Source organism: Solanum lycopersicum, chromosome 3 (assembly GCF_036512215.1).
Source record: "Solanum lycopersicum chromosome 3, SLM_r2.1".
NCBI lineage: Eukaryota > Viridiplantae > Streptophyta > Magnoliopsida > Solanales > Solanaceae > Solanum > Solanum lycopersicum.
In genome coordinates, this window is record NC_090802.1 from 59,318,287 (window position 1) to 59,335,568 (window position 17,282).

The following is a 17,282-nucleotide window of genomic DNA, read 5'->3' on the forward strand; positions in this document are numbered from 1 at the left end:
GACCACAATTATATTATTTGCATTATTTCAAACAAAAGATAAACCATTCCAACTTTAACCACAAATTTTGTTTCCAACTTCAAATAATGTAAACTCTCACACGTACCTTAAATTTGGATTAATCATAGGATAGAATGGAAAAATATTCAGCAATATTGACAATTGAAAATGCAGAACTTCAAACTCAACAAATGGAGAAAATATGAGGAGAAGATGAGAATGAATCTTGTCTGCTTTTAAGAAGAAAAGGAATTTTGTTTTTCATTTTTTAGTACTACCCCAGTGTAAAAAAATCACCCAGTTCAACTTCGACACAAAATTTAAAAAAATAAAAAATACTTTTTAATATTAAATGTATAAAAACGTCTTTTAGTCTTTGGGAGAAATTATATTTGAATTTACTTAAAAGTTAATCTACTTGCAACTTATTTTTAGCTTTTGGAAATGTTTAACAACATTAAAAACTTTTTTAAAAAAAGTTGAAAACCAAATAGAGGGGCCACATATCTCTGTTTCAAGTGCACTGTCAAAGCTTCTTTTGCAATTTTTAAAGAAAATGATCAAAATAGTTTCGTATATATATATATGAGGATTGCTTTATATTGATTTTTAATATATTTTCATATAATCTATATGGTTCAATGATCAAAATAGTTTCGTATATATATGAGAATTGCTTTATGTTGATCTTTAATATATTTCATATAATCTATATGGTCCAGTGGCGGATCTAGGATTTTAAAGTTGTGAACGTTTTGAAGTGAAATTGTAAAAAAAAGCTAAAAGAGGCTTAAATACCCATTTAAGAATCATTGGGCCAACTATATCATTTATTTATTGGGTGCTCTATGTTAATTTTATACAAATATTATCGATTTCTACATAGATATATATTTCGTAACGAAGTTAACGGGTGCTCGAACACCCAACACACACCATGTGGGTCCGCCCCTGATGTGATCCTGAATGTATATGACAAGATGATCATTTTAATCCATTTAACCCTAAAACTAATAAAAAAGGGGGTTAAATTTAACAAATTTGCTTTCTTTCACCATCACCGCCATAGATCCTTCCCCTGAACTTCATTCTTTTGCCATTTAGGTCATCCTCTATATCCTCATATATGAAAAAAGTAATAATAATATACACTACACCCATTTCCTCAGTTCATTTAAACAAAATTTTCAGAAGCTTATAAGTTGAATCAGATTTACTAAAGTTAGTTACTCAAATCATCTATGTTTTGTCAAGCCTTTTTACATCATTGTTTTTGTTATCCTCTTTGGTAGAGTTGCCTAGGAGAGTGAACTAGAGTTAGTTGATGTGGATGCAATAAAGTTGTTGCTTGTTTATGCTCCTATCTTTGAGATCTGAGTTAGTAGCTAGAGTTAGTCTTGTTGCATTCTTGAAGTCTAGATCAACTCGAGTTAGCTGGTTAAGTTGGAGTTATTGCTTAGTTTCCTTTATAGTAGAGTTGCTACAATAAGGGGGAACGGATTAAGGGGTCATTTGGTATTATATAAGTTGCTTTTATTCATGTATAAAAAGTTGTACTCCCTCCATTTTACAAAAAATGATTTAGTTTGACTTGACACAAAGTTTAAAAAAATAAAGAAGACTTTTGATTATGTGGTCCTAAATTAAAGTTATGTCAAATTAACAAAATTGCCCTTTAATCTTGTGGCTTAAACATGCCACATGAAATGTTATTACCAAAAAAAAAAAGATATCATTCTTTTTTTAAACAGACTAAAAAGGAAAGGAGATCATACTTTTTGAAACGGAAGGAGTATCAGTTTTACTATGTTTGCTAAAAGTTTCGTATTAGGTGGAAAAATCAACATAACTTATACCATGTTTGGTTGGTAGGATTCTAAATATTGTAGGGATAAAGCATAAGTGCCGCCTAGACTGTATAGAAATCTCAGAGACATACCTTAACTAAACTAAGGTCCTATTATCCCTTGTGCTTATTTTTTAAAAAAAAATTTGTACACCTTTTGTCTTACTTGGCACACTCGTGACTCCACACAATTGAGACGCATGAGAGATACTTGGATGTCACATAAGCCAAAAAGGTGCACAAAATTTTTATAAAAATGGGTTAGGGGGTAATAAGACCTTACTTTAGTTAAGGTGTCTATGAGATTTCGGTCATAGTGTAGAAGGATACTTGTACATTTTTCCAATATTATATAAAAGTTATTCATGTATTTATTTTATACGATATTGGTTGTGTTTTTTGTAGTCCTATATAATTAATACCAACATAACTTATAAGGGAATCTACGTATAAGTTTATCTCATAAGTTATGCAGGGTAAAAGATGGAATAAATTGGCAAGAATTAACTATACATATATTAAAATACTAAATTACCCATTTACTTGTATTAATCTATTTTTAATTATTATTTTTTAAAAACTTTACCCAACTATAATATTTTTCGAACTTTTTTAGTAGACAAACTCTTTTTTTTTTTTCAGTTTTCATTTGAATTCCAAATGTAATATATTATTAATATTACAAATTGAATTATACATATATTGCTAGCACATATGTTAATCATGTAAAGCGTTATATATCCTTAAATATATTCCACTTATTTAATTAATATATATTATTATTTTGTTCAGAATGTAAATTTATACCTAATTCATATATTTGGTATATTAAAAATGTATAATCAATATATACAACATATTGATATCATATCTACATTATATAATATAGAATATTATAATATACTTGAAATATATTAATATTATTTTATTTTTATAAATTATAAACATAAAAAAACAACAAAATGAAAAAATAGCAGTTTCAATTAAGTACAGAGGAAGAATTTATTTTCTTTACCTTTTATTCAAAAAGGGGGAGAATTTATACTATTTGGTTACTTATTTATTTGTAATAATAAATATCAATTTACAATAAATTTAATATTTAATAGTTAATAGTTTATGCATTGTGATCTCTACATAACTAAATAATACATAACTAAATATTGCATAACTAATACATGAGTAACTCTAACCAGTAACCAAACAGTCCCTAAAAGTTTAATTCCCAGGTTTCCAGAAGTTGTAATGTGAAGTTTTGCTTTGTTTGAGTGAAATGGAGTTTGAGTTGAAATTATGTGAGTACAGATTGTGATTTTCACGTCCCTTGAGCAAGAGATTTCAACGTAAAATCCTTGTGCTTGATTCACTTTGAGTTATTTATTTTCTGCACTATTATTCTATCGAGGGACCTGATCCAATGATCACTGGTGGACACATATATTCTTATCATAATTTTTATGCAAGCTTTACTAGCATTCCTTACGTATATTTCCACTAGTTAATTTGTGTGGTCACAAAATAATGCCAAATAATAAATAAAGATACAATCAAACCTCTCTATAGTGGGTTACTTCCTATTACGCTATACATGTATATTGTCATTCGACTTTTAAACCTTATTTAATTGTTATTAACATAAGAACAAAAAAAATTAGTAAAGTTAAGTTGGCCTCCAAAAAAAGAAAAAGAAAAAGTCCAAGAAATAATAGTCATGTGCCAAATTAATAAGTCTAGCACAAATTTGGTTTGCTAGCCAAGAAAAACCTTCATAAGCAAAGTATTTAGGCACATGACTATTATTTCTTGACTTTTTCATTTTTATTTTACTAGAATTTTACCCCCTATGGCTCTGTAATATTCACATGTTTTCAGGACCTTGATATCTATTGGGGATGAAGAGCATGTTTCTCTCTAGACAATGCAAATTAAAGTGTATTTAGCTCTTGTAATGTGGAATATTTTCTTTATACACGAAGCTTAAGATCAAGAGGACAATGCATACTAATGGCTAACGGACCGATAGTTTGCGACCCAAGTTGGTGGTGATAACTTTTTTCGGGTAGTAACGAACCAGATATGGAGAAAGAAAATGAAAATAAGTAGAGCCAGAACATAAAAGAGATACATAGAACACATAAATGAAAACCAGTACACTTCTTACATACATACAGTGAATTCTGAAATTTTTTTGGGATGCTCGGGTTTCGAATTATTAGTAGTTTGGTACTGTTATGCGGAATTTGATATAATACGAGAAAATATAAACGCGAAAAACAAGACAACAGATTTACGTGGTTCACCAATAAATTGGCTACGTCCACGGGAAGAGAGGGAGCAGTTTTATTATGGAGAGGCAAGAACAGAATTACAGAATAGGGTTTGCCATAGCGTCTATATATAGTGTTAAACTACGCCCTAACAGGCTTGGGCCCAAAATACAGAATTGACAGATAATTAAGGGCCCAATACAACAACATTGTAACGGGTCCGATTCAAGGCATTCAACAAATCTCCACCTTGACTTGAATTCTCCAAACAGATTCTTCAGACGCACTATGATAGTGCCAGGCCTCCCCCTCTTCCTCAGAATTGCCCCGCAGGGCAATTAACAGCTTCTTATGTTGAGCAAGTCCAAACAGTGTTGAAACTTGCTCTGTGGAACCGGCTTTGTGAACATATCAGCTGTCACGACCGGAATCTAGACCCCAGACGAGACCGGCGTCGTTGACCTCTCAGAGGTCGCAGACAAGCCTGCTTACGTCATTCTTACTTTACATAGATTAATTTTAGCGGAAAATTTGAAATTTTTGATTCTTTAATCATACTTGCTGAACATTCTTAACATTTCGTAATCGTTCATCATCAACCATCTAACATTTAAGAGATAAGCAACTGAAAGAAATAATTCATTAAGTATTAATTGTATATCGGCCAAAATAGCACCAATACAAAGTTTGAACCAAAACAGGAAAGAAACGCTAGTGGAACATGTTCCGCTAGCTCAACTCTAAAACTACGCTAGAATGTAAAACAGTAGCATCCTCGAAAGCATGAGGACCTACCAAACTCCGGATGAATACTGATGTCCGGATAGCTGCAACAACGAACCTGTAGCTCTAGCGTCCACCTGTGCCTGCACCTAAAAATAGATGTTCGTATGGAATTAGTACACACTTGTACTAAGTATGAGTATATGCAAGTACACACCAGGGACATGCATGAGGAAGAATAGCTCTTTCCTAACAACATGATTTTTGGAAGTCAAGTCAGTGGACTTGCCAAATTGAGATTGGGAAAGTTATGCCATGAGAGTGACATGCATCATTATAATTATCGTATAGCACACAAAACATAACATATTCATATAACACATAACATATAACACATACTTTCTTTCATATTATTCATTCGTATACCATGAGACCTTATTATCATAGACTTAACTTTAAGACTTTCCAAAATGAGGGCTCAACATATGGGACCTCAACTAGGGAGCCTTCTTTAGCAAACACAGAGTCTGCTTCACTCATTCATTCGTATTTCATTTCAATTCATTCATAGGCCAGTGCGAACACCAGCTATACCTAGGATGTAGTTTAAGACTTTCATCGGGTTTGCTGTGCAATGATCAGGAATGACCTAATGTCATTACCTGAATCTAGCTCACCTCTTGATTATCCTATCCTAACACCTTCGGTATCATTCATTTCTTTATATGATTCATTTGAGGCTGGCCTCATTCATTCATTGGGAACTTTAACTTTAACCGACATAGATCATGTGAGCATCATGAAATCCAGTGTCTTCCCCACACCGAAAAGAGGTGGAATCACCGGCCAAAGCGATTCAAATAACATGCTAGCGTATATGGGAATTTAACCCCGCCAGATCCCTATAGTGGCAATATAGGTTCAAAGACTAGGAGATGTGTGGAGACCCATACCCGGCAAGCCGGACAGTCTCATCTCATGAGAATTACGTGAACCTCCGCCCTTCCCGAAAGAAGGCATCACCACTCATAGCTAGCCTATCGGTGCTCGGTATAAAGTTCCATTACATGCAACTCATACATCATAGAAGTTTGCTTCTAGTATGAAGACATCATAGCTCAATAGATGATTTCTCATCTCATCATTAGTATTAAGTGTTTTAAACTCAATATTTTTATTAGAGTATTCATAGAGACTGGTCTCTTCATTATCTTACACTCTCATTGGTGAGTATGTATCGGTAACATTTACTCAAGCTCATTTAAGATTGCTCTCATCATACGCATTAACCTCACATCATGATTGTCACCACATTCTTCATTTCATTACGTATATCTTAGGTTCACTTATTCTTGAACGTATGTTAAACTTATATATCTATACATACAAGCCATGAGGCTTCATTTATAGTTCGTTAAGTGAATTCTTGTTTTTCTAAGATTATGTATTACAAGACTTATGTATCTTGTATATATGCCAAGATCTTTGATTTTTGATCTACGTAGATGACATTATTCTTGAATATTTCACTCACGTATGACTTATGTATCAATACGGAGGTTTGGACACGAGAACCCAAATTTTGAATTATTTGGATATCATTTATATTTTTCATTGATTTTTGTTCTAATATTCATAAATTTAGAACTCTAAGTTAAGTCTCAACATTTTCGTGAAATAATAAATTTTCTATTTTAATTAGAATTCTAAATTAAATTTCAATCATTTACATGAAAGAATAATTTTCTAATTTAATTAGAATTCCAATTTAAATCTCAATATTTACATAAAAGAATTAATATTCTATTTTTAATTAAAATTCTAAATTAAATCTCAATGTTTACATAAGAGAATTAATTTTCCAACTTTAATTAGAATTTTAATTTACTATTATTATTATTTTTAATTAAATTCGCTTGAATAGGGAGGTTGTGGGTTCGAACCCCCACAGCCCCCTTATTTTTCCTCTCATTTTCGCTGAAGAGGAGGCTGTGAGGTGGTGGGTTCGAACCCCCACAGCCCCTCTATTTTTTTTTAATTCTTTGACATCCAAAAATTTCCAGATTCTTTTTAAACCTATTTCTATGTTTTTGGAAATTTATTCCACTATTTTTTCTGCACTTTTTCATCAAGTTTCACATTAGTTCTTAGGGAGATTTCATGGTTCATTCACTTCACTATGCTTCATCAAAATGAACATCACATTGCACACCCATTTCACACATAAAATACATGATAAATAAACAACTTATATACCCCAAAACAATGCCTAAAACACTGCCCTATACACACCCATACATCAACTTTTTCCGGTCATATTCTGATGATCATTATCGCGATTTCCCGCACATAAACACACTCATATTTAATTTAAACACATCATTCATGCAAAAATCTAGCAGCACAACATACCCATCCTACAAATTCATTAGGGAGCTAAGGACAAGGACATACGAAGGGGAACAACCTTAGTTTCAAGAGTTTAAGAAACGTCCGAAAGAAAGTACTCTTGGAGAAAGAATTCCATGAGAGAAACTCATACCTTAATCGATGTTCAAACTTTAATGTTGCTGCCCGGAAAACTCCTCCAAACCACTCCCAATTCACTTCAAAGTATACCTCTCTTAGCCTTGACGTTTTGATTACTTTTTCTTTTGCTTAAAAAAATTTTTTGTGAGTTCTTCAAGCATGAAAATTATTGATATTTTGGCAGAAATAATGTGAGGAAGATGGAGAACGTGAGAGAGGGAGTTTAGAAGCGTGAGAGAGAGAGGGCTAATTGGATTAGGAGACTAATTCAAGAATTAGTCAAATAACATTAAAATAAATAAATACAAATCTGTTTTATTTATTTATTTATTTATTCATTTAAAACGTGAAAGGACAATTATGCCCTTAAATACCTATTTATTCTTATTTACATAATTCTCTTTTTTTTTTGAATCGTTACATTATCCCCCCCTTAGGAACATTCGTCCCCGAATGACACTACCATTTCACCTCATAATGCCAATGAGATCATAACTTAATTGCTATGTACAATCAGCCAATAGCAACAAATATGAAGAGATAAGGAACTATAGCCTTACGAGTAGGAAGCCTAACCTCAAGAGTTGAAAAGATGTGGATATCGGGATCTCATGTCGGCCTCAGCCTCCCACGTAGCACCCTCAACAAGATGGTTTCTCCACAATACCTTCACTGTGGCAATCTCCTTGTTCCTCAGCCGCTTGACCTGTCTGTCTAAGATCTCAACAGGTACTTCCTCATAGGACAAGTCTTCACCAACCCCCAAACCTTCTACAGGTAGGATTGATGCTGGATCACCTAGGCACTTCTTCAACATAGAGACATGAAAGACTGGATGAACAGAAGCTAGCTCCGCAGGCAATGCTAACTCATAGGCCACCTCACCCACGCGCTGTAGGATCTCATATGGCCCCACATACCTCGGACTAAGCTTCCCTTTTCTACCAAATCGCATCACACCTTTCATAGGCGATATCTTCAAGTAAACCTGGTCACCAACGTTAAATTCTAAGGGTCGCTTTCTGTTGTCTGCATATGACTTTTGTCGGCTGTAAGCGGTAGCCAACCTGTCTCTAATCATTCTAACTTTCTCCAAGGCCTCATGAATGATCTCTGGACCCAAAATAGATAACTCTCCAACCTCGAACCACCCAACTGGAGATCTACACCTCCTACCATACAATGCCTCAAATGGTGCCATCCCAATGCTGGAGTGGTAGCTATTATTATACGAGAACTCTATCAAAGGTAGATGGTCATCCCAATTACCTCTAAAGTCAATCACACACGCTCTCAACATGTCCTCCAATGTCTGAATAGTGCGCTCTGCCTGCCCATCTGTCTGAGGATGAAAGGCAGTGCTAAGTTTCACCTGCGTGCCTAAGCTTTTCTGGAAAGATCTCCAAAAATGCGAAGTAAACTGAGCTCCTCTATCTGAAATAATAGACAAAGGAATCCCATGCCATCTCACAATCTCATCAATGTAGAGTCTCGTGTAATCCTCGGCCCTGTAAGTGGACTTCACAGGGATAAAGTGGGCAGACTTAGTCAGTCTGTCCACAATAACCCATATAGAATCATGCTGCCTCCTAGTCCTCGGAAGACCAACAACGAAGTCCATATTAATGGCCTCCCATTTCCAAGTCGGAACCTCAACAATCTGAGTCAGACCACCAGGCTTAAGATGCTCTGCCTTAACCTGCTGACAATTAGGACACTTAGCCACATAGTCTGCAATATCCTTCTTCATGCCATTCCACCAATAAATCTGCTTAAGATCATGATACATTTTTGTGGAACCTGGATGTATGGAATATCTGGAACCATGGGCCTCTGTAACAATCTTGGTCCGTAAATCATCTACATCTGGTACGCACAACCGGTTCTGGTATCTAAGTATGTCATCATCTCCCAAAGCAAAAGACTCATTCATTTTTAACAACACTGAGTCCTTCATCTCCATCAACACAGGATCGAGATGCTGACCCTTCTTGACTTCCACTATCAGGGATGATTCAGAACTAGGGTGAACTGATACACCTCCACTAGTAGAGTCAACCAACCGTACACCCAGCCTGGCCAGTCTGTGTACCTCTTTCACTAGCTCCTTCTTCTCATCCTCAACGTGGGCTGTACTCCCCATGCTCATCCTGCTCAAAGCATCAGCCACAACATTAGCCTTACCTGGATGATAGTGCACATTCATGTCATAATCCTTCAACAGCTCCAACCATTTGCGTTGCCGTAGATTCAGCTCCCTCTGCGTGAACACGTACTGGAGACTCTTATGATCCGTGAACACATCCACGTGTACTCCATATAGATAATGCCTCCATAACTTCAACGCCAACACCACAGCTGCCAACTCCAAGTCATGAGTGGGATAATTCTTTTCATGAACCTTGAGCTGTCTGGAAGCATAAGCTATCACCTTACCAGCCTGCATAAGAACACATCCCAAACCGACCCTAGATGCATCGCAATAGACAGTGTAATTCTCGCCACTCTTAGGCAGAGTAAGCACCGGGGCTGAAGTGAGTCTGTCCTTGAGCTCCTGGAAACTCTTCTCACAAGTGTCCGTCCATTCAAACTTGGATTTCTTCTTTGTCAAGGTTGTAAGTGGGGCAGCAATGGAAGAAAATCCCTCCACGAACCTGCGGTAGTAACCAGCCAATCCCAGAAAGCTACGGATATCGGTGGGTGTAAGAGGCTTTGGCCATTTCTTAACTGCTTCAGTCTTTCTGGGGTCCACTTCTACACCTTGATCGGACACAACATGGCCCAGGAAGGTCACTGATCTCAGCCAGAATTCACACTTGCTGAATTTGGCATACAGCTGATGCTGTCTAAGTACCTGCAAGGTTAGTCTCAAATGCTGTTCATGCTCTTCCTTGGTCTTAGAGTAGATGAGAATGTCATCAATGAATACTATGACGAAAGAGTCAAGGTATTCACGGAAAACTCTGTTCATGAGGTCCATAAATGCAGCAGGTGCATTCGTGAGACCGAATGACATAACCAAGAACTCATAATGACCATAACGGGTACGAAAAGCTGTTTTTGGGACATCCCTATCCCTAACTCTAAGCTGATGATACCCTGAACGAAGATCAATCTTAGAGAAGAAACTAGACCCTTGGAGCTGATCGAACAAATCATCAATTCTGGGAAGTGGGTACTTATTCTTTATAGTGACTTTGTTGAGCTGCCGATAATCGATACACATTCTAAGGGTCCCATCCTTTTTCTTTACAAACAACACTGGAGCGCCCCAAGGGGATATGCTCGGCTGAATGAAACCCTTATCCGTGAGATCTTTTAACTGCAGCTTCAACTCCTTGAGTTCTGCTGGAGCCATTCTATAAGGAGGAATTGAGATTGGTTTAGTATCAGGTTCTAAGTCGATACCAAAGTCAATCTCTCGAAGGGGAGGGACTCCAGGCAAATCTTCAGGAAACACATCTAGGAATTCATTTACTACAGGCACCGAGTCTATGGAAGGAACATCATGATCTAAATCATTAACACTCACTAGATGACATAATAACCCTTTGGCCATCATTTTATTGGCCTTAAGATTTGAAATCAAGGGGTTAGGACGAATCGGATTGTACCCCTCCCAGACTAACTCTTCTTCATTAGGGAAACGAAACCTCACCACTCTACTACGACAGTCCAAGCAAGCATAATGGCTGTGAAGCCAGTCCATGCCAAGAATAATATCAAAATCATGCATGGGTAACTCAATCAAGTTTGCACACATAGCCTTGCCACTCACAACTATTGGGCAATTCTTGTATACCCTTTCGGTTCTCACATTTTCTCCTAAAGGCGTACTAACCACTATAGGATCATGCAGAACTTCAGGTAGTATTTCAAAGGTAAGGGCAAGCAGAGGAGTTACAAAGGAAAGCGTAGACCCTGGATCAAGTAAAGCATAAACAGAAGTTGAGAATACTTGCAGCATACCTGTGACCACATCAGCGGACTTCTCCTGCTCCTCCCTACCTTTCAAGGCATAAAATTTGTTCCTCTTCGGAGGTTCGGCTGCTGCTGCATTATGTGGGGTAGGCCTAGGCTGAGCATTACCCCCAGCCTGACCTCTGTTCTGGGGACAGTCTATGACCATGTGTCCACTCTTACCACAACCGAAACAGGCATTAGTGCCCTGTCTACATTCTCCAAGGTGCATTCGGCCACACTTAGTACAAGTCTTCCTTGGACGCTGCATCTCACCTCCATTGCCCCTCTTGGGTTCGGGTCTGCCTCCTCTAGGCGTTGTATTTCTCTGAGGGTCAGAATTTCCAGCACTCTGTTGCCCCTTCTTGAATTTGGGCTGCTCGCGGACGCTAAAATTGTTTCTATGGCCTCCATGACTGGGACCTGCCTGATCTTGAGGCCTAGGCCTCCTAACATCACGTACACCTCTCCTCTTTCGGCTGTCCTCTACCTGCTGGACATGCATCATTAATCTAGAAAGGTCCATATTATCATGGAGCATCGCAGCCCGACAATCTTCCTCCAGGTCTCCATTGATTCCTGTGAGGAATATGCTCATCTCCTCCCTGCTGGTAGAAACCAAGGGAGTAGCATACCTGGATGATTTCAACAAAGTTAAGTACTCTCATCATTCTTGTTATCAAATACTAAGGGAAGTACATACCTTGATAACTTCACAAACTTCAGGGAATACTCCCTGACAGTCATGGATCCTTGCTTGAGGTTGATGAACTCCTCAACCTTGGCCTCTTTCATCTCTCTAGGGAAGAACCTTTCCAAAAATGCTGTCTTGAACAGCTCCCAGGTGACTGGCACCCCTCCTAGGACACGGCTATCTCGCCACATTTTGCACCAAGTCTGTGCAACATCTTTGAGCTGGTAGGAAACCAACTCAGCCTTCTCAATATCAGTGGCCCCCATGGCCACCAGTATCTTATGCAACTCGTCTATAAATTCCTGGGGATCTTCTGAAGTCTTAGCCCCTGTGAAAATTGGAGGATTCATCCTCGTGAAGTCTCGCAGTCTGTCAGCTATGCTGCGAGTCGGTGGGTTTTCCCTTAGAACATCCTGCCGGTTGACTTGGGCAGTCATTGCTTGGGCCTGCATCGTGATGGCCTGTGCCATCTGGGCTAGAGATGCCCTCACCTCCGCATCAGTCAACCCAGCTGGGTTCACTGGCATGGCCACTCCTTCAGCTGGAGCCTGGGGTGGATTCTGATTACCCCTAGCTGCTGCTGCTCCCGTCCTCAGACACTTAGTTCCCCAGGTATTCATTCTCTGAAAACAGCAAGGTTGATGTTAGACACGTTCGTAACACCAAGAATTTAAACATTAGGAAGAGCACAATAAGATAAGAAGAAGGGAAGTCTTTCCTACGCATCATGCAGTCTCTAATCCAGGATAGTGGTGCACTTCACTACCATGACTTAGAAACTACTCAATGTGGTTGATGTGAACTCATTATTCGAGGAATTTAACCTAGCGCTCTGATACCAACTTTGTCACGACCGGAATCTAGACCCCAGACGAGACCGGCGTCGTTGACCTCTCAGAGGTCGCAGACAAGCCTGCTTACGTCATTCTTACTTTACATAGATTAATTTTAGCGGAAAATTTGAAATTTTTGATTCTTTAATCATACTTGCTGAACATTCTTAACATTTCGTAATCGTTCATCATCAACCATCTAACATTTAAGAGATAAGCAACTGAAAGAAATAATTCATTAAGTATTAATTGTATATCGGCCAAAATAGCACCAATACAAAGTTTGAACCAAAACAGGAAAGAAACGCTAGTGGAACATGTTCCGCTAGCTCAACTCTAAAACTACGCTAGAATGTAAAACAGTAGCATCCTCGAAAGCATGAGGACCTACCAAACTCCGGATGAATACTGATGTCCGGATAGCTGCAACAACGAACCTGTAGCTCTAGCGTCCACCTGTGCCTGCACCTAAAAATAGATGTTCGTATGGAATTAGTACACACTTGTACTAAGTATGAGTATATGCAAGTACACACCAGGGACATGCATGAGGAAGAATAGCTCTTTCCTAACAACATGATTTTTGGAAGTCAAGTCAGTGGACTTGCCAAATTGAGATTGGGAAAGTTATGCCATGAGAGTGACATGCATCATTATAATTATCGTATAGCACACAAAACATAACATATTCATATAACACATAACATATAACACATACTTTCTTTCATATTATTCATTCGTATACCATGAGACCTTATTATCATAGACTTAACTTTAAGACTTTCCAAAATGAGGGCTCAACATATGGGACCTCAACTAGGGAGCCTTCTTTAGCAAACACAGAGTCTGCTTCACTCATTCATTCGTATTTCATTTCAATTCATTCATAGGCCAGTGCGAACACCAGCTATACCTAGGATGTAGTTTAAGACTTTCATCGGGTTTGCTGTGCAATGATCAGGAATGACCTAATGTCATTACCTGAATCTAGCTCACCTCTTGATTATCCTATCCTAACACCTTCGGTATCATTCATTTCTTTATATGATTCATTTGAGGCTGGCCTCATTCATTCATTGGGAACTTTAACTTTAACCGACATAGATCATGTGAGCATCATGAAATCCAGTGTCTTCCCCACACCGAAAAGAGGTGGAATCACTGGCCAAAGCGATTCAAATAACATGCTAGCGTATATGGGAATTTAACCCCGCCAGATCCCTATAGTGGCAATATAGGTTCAAAGACTAGGAGATGTGTGGAGACCCATACCCGGCAAGCCGGACAGTCTCATCTCATGAGAATTACGTGAACCTCCGCCCTTCCCGAAAGAAGGCATCACCACTCATAGCTAGCCTATCGGTGCTCGGTATAAAGTTCCATTACATGCAACTCATACATCATAGAAGTTTGCTTCTAGTATGAAGACATCATAGCTCAATAGATGATTTCTCATCTCATCATTAGTATTAAGTGTTTTAAACTCAATATTTTTATTAGAGTATTCATAGAGACTAGTCTCTTCATTATCTTACACTCTCATTGGTGAGTATGTATCGGTAACATTTACTCAAGCTCATTTAAGATTGCTCTCATCATACGCATTAACCTCACATCATGATTGTCACCACATTCTTCATTTCATTACGTATATCTTAGGTTCACTTATTCTTGAACGTATGTTAAACTTATATATCTATACATACAAGCCATGAGGCTTCATTTATAGTTCGTTAAGTGAATTCTTGTTTTTCTAAGATTATGTATTACAAGACTTATGTATCTTGTATATATGCCAAGATCTTTGATTTTTGATCTACGTAGATGACATTATTCTTGAATATTTCACTCACGTATGACTTATGTATCAATACGGAGGTTTGGACACGAGAACCCAAATTTTGAATTATTTGGATATCATTTATATTTTTCATTGATTTTTGTTCTAATATTCATAAATTTAGAACTCTAAGTTAAGTCTCAACATTTTCGTGAAATAATAAATTTTCTATTTTAATTAGAATTCTAAATTAAATTTCAATCATTTACATGAAAGAATAATTTTCTAATTTAATTAGAATTCCAATTTAAATCTCAATATTTACATAAAAGAATTAATATTCTATTTTTAATTAAAATTCTAAATTAAATCTCAATGTTTACATAAGAGAATTAATTTTCCAACTTTAATTAGAATTTTAATTTACTATTATTATTATTTTTAATTAAATTCGCTTGAATAGGGAGGTTGTGGGTTCGAACCCCCACAGCCCCCTTATTTTTCCTCTCATTTTCGCTGAAGAGGAGGCTGTGAGGTGGTGGGTTCGAACCCCCACAGCCCCTCTATTTTTTTTTTAATTCTTTGACATCCAAAAATTTCCAGATTCTTTTTAAACCTATTTCTATGTTTTTGGAAATTTATTCCACTATTTTTTCTGCACTTTTTCATCAAGTTTCACATTAGTTCTTAGGGAGATTTCATGGTTCATTCACTTCACTATGCTTCATCAAAATGAACATCACATTGCACACCCATTTCACACATAAAATACATGATAAATAAACAACTTATATACCCCAAAACAATGCCTAAAACACTGCCCTATACACACCCATACATCAACTTTTTCCGGTCATATTCTGATGATCATTATCGCGATTTCCCGCACATAAACACACTCATATTTAATTTAAACACATCATTCATGCAAAAATCTAGCAGCACAACATACCCATCCTACAAATTCATTAGGGAGCTAAGGACAAGGACATACGAAGGGGAACAACCTTAGTTTCAAGAGTTTAAGAAACGTCCGAAAGAAAGTACTCTTGGAGAAAGAATTCCATGAGAGAAACTCATACCTTAATCGATGTTCAAACTTTAATGTTGCTGCCCGGAAAACTCCTCCAAACCACTCCCAATTCACTTCAAAGTATACCTCTCTTAGCCTTGACGTTTTGATTACTTTTTCTTTTGCTTAAAAATTTTTTTTTGTGAGTTCTTCAAGCATGAAAATTATTGATATTTTGGCAGAAATAATGTGAGGAAGATGGAGAACGTGAGAGAGGGAGTTTAGAAGCGTGAGAGAGAGAGGGCTAATTGGATTAGGAGACTAATTCAAGAATTAGTCAAATAACATTAAAATAAATAAATACAAATCTGTTTTATTTATTTACTTATTTATTCATTTAAAACGTGAAAGGACAATTATGCCCTTAAATACCTATTTATTCTTATTTACATAATTCTCTTTTTTTTTTTGAATCGTTACATTATCCCCCCCTTAGGAACATTCGTCCCCGAATGACACTACCATTTCACCTAATAATGCCAATGAGATCATAACTTAATTGCTATGTACAATCAGCCAATAGCAACAAATATGAAGAGATAAGGAACTATAGCCTTACGAGTAGGAAGCCTAACCTCAAGAGTTGAAAAGATGTGGATATCGGGATCTCATGTCGGCCTCAGCCTCCCACGTAGCACCCTCAACAAGATGGTTTCTCCACAATACCTTCACTGTGGCAATCTCCTTGTTCCTCAGCCGCTTGACCTGTCTGTCTAAGATCTCAACAGGTACTTCCTCATAGGACAAGTCTTCACCAACCCCCAAACCTTCTACAGGTAGGATTGATGCTGGATCACCTAGGCACTTCTTCAACATAGAGACATGAAAGACTGGATGAACAGAAGCTAGCTCCGCAGGCAATGCTAACTCATAGGCCACCTCACCCACGCGCTGTAGGATCTCATATGGCCCCACATACCTCGGACTAAGCTTCCCTTTTCTACCAAATCGCATCACACCTTTCATAGGCGATATTTTCAAGTAAACCTGGTCACCAACGTTAAATTCTAAAGGTCGCTTTCTGTTGTCTGCATATGACTTTTGTCGGCTGTAAGCGGTAGCCAACCTGTCTCTAATCATTCTAACTTTCTCCAAGGCCTCATGAATGATCTCTGGACCCAAAATAGATGACTCTCCAACCTCGAACCACCCAACTGGAGATCTACACCTCCTACCATACAATGCCTCAAATGGTGCCATCCCAATGCTGGAGTGGTAGCTATTATTATACGAGAACTCTATCAAAGGTAGATGGTCATCCCAATTACCTCTAAAGTCAATCACACACGCTCTCAACATGTCCTCCAATGTCTGAATAGTGCGCTCTGCCTGCCCATCTGTCTGAGGATGAAAGGCAGTGCTAAGTTTCACCTGCGTGCCTAAGCTTTTCTGGAAATATCTCCAAAAATGCGAAGTAAACTGAGCTCCTCTATCTGAAATAATAGACAAAGGAATCCCATGCCATCTCACAATCTCATCAATGTAGAGTCTCGCGTAATCCTCGGCCCTGTAAGTGGACTTCACAGGGATAAAGTGGGCAGACTTAGTCAGTCTGTCCACAATAACCCATATAGAATC

General features: G+C 37.5%; 1 protein-coding gene across 1 annotated transcript; it reads right to left on the reverse strand.

Annotated features, from left to right (window-relative positions):
• Positions 1 to 7,878: 7,878 nt before the first annotated feature.
• On the reverse strand, positions 7,879 to 12,826 carry LOC138347709 (uncharacterized). The gene is made up of 5 exons (XM_069296020.1): positions 12,029 to 12,826; positions 11,127 to 11,960; positions 10,020 to 10,184; positions 9,429 to 9,776; positions 7,879 to 7,936 (listed from the first exon to the last, which is right to left on the reverse strand). Exons 1-5 carry the CDS (start codon positions 12,637 to 12,639, stop codon positions 7,879 to 7,881), a joined length of 2,016 nt encoding a protein of 671 aa, XP_069152121.1. The 5' UTR covers positions 12,640 to 12,826.
• Between the last annotated feature and the right edge of the window lie 4,456 nt (positions 12,827 to 17,282).

Excerpts from the sequence above, each read along its gene's own strand:
- LOC138347709 (XM_069296020.1), bottom strand. The coding sequence starts at position 12,639 with ATGAATACCTGGGGAACTAAGTGTCTGAGGACGGGAGCAGCAGCAGCT. Across the intron at positions 9,777-10,019 it reads TTGGCTGGTTACTACCGCAG|ACAGCTCAAGGTTCATGAAA; the intron begins GTTCGTGGAGGG and ends TTATGCTTCCAG. Across the intron at positions 7,937-9,428 it reads CTGGCCAGGCTGGGTGTACG|GCTTCCTACTCGTAAGGCTA; the intron begins GTTGGTTGACTC and ends TCTTGAGGTTAG.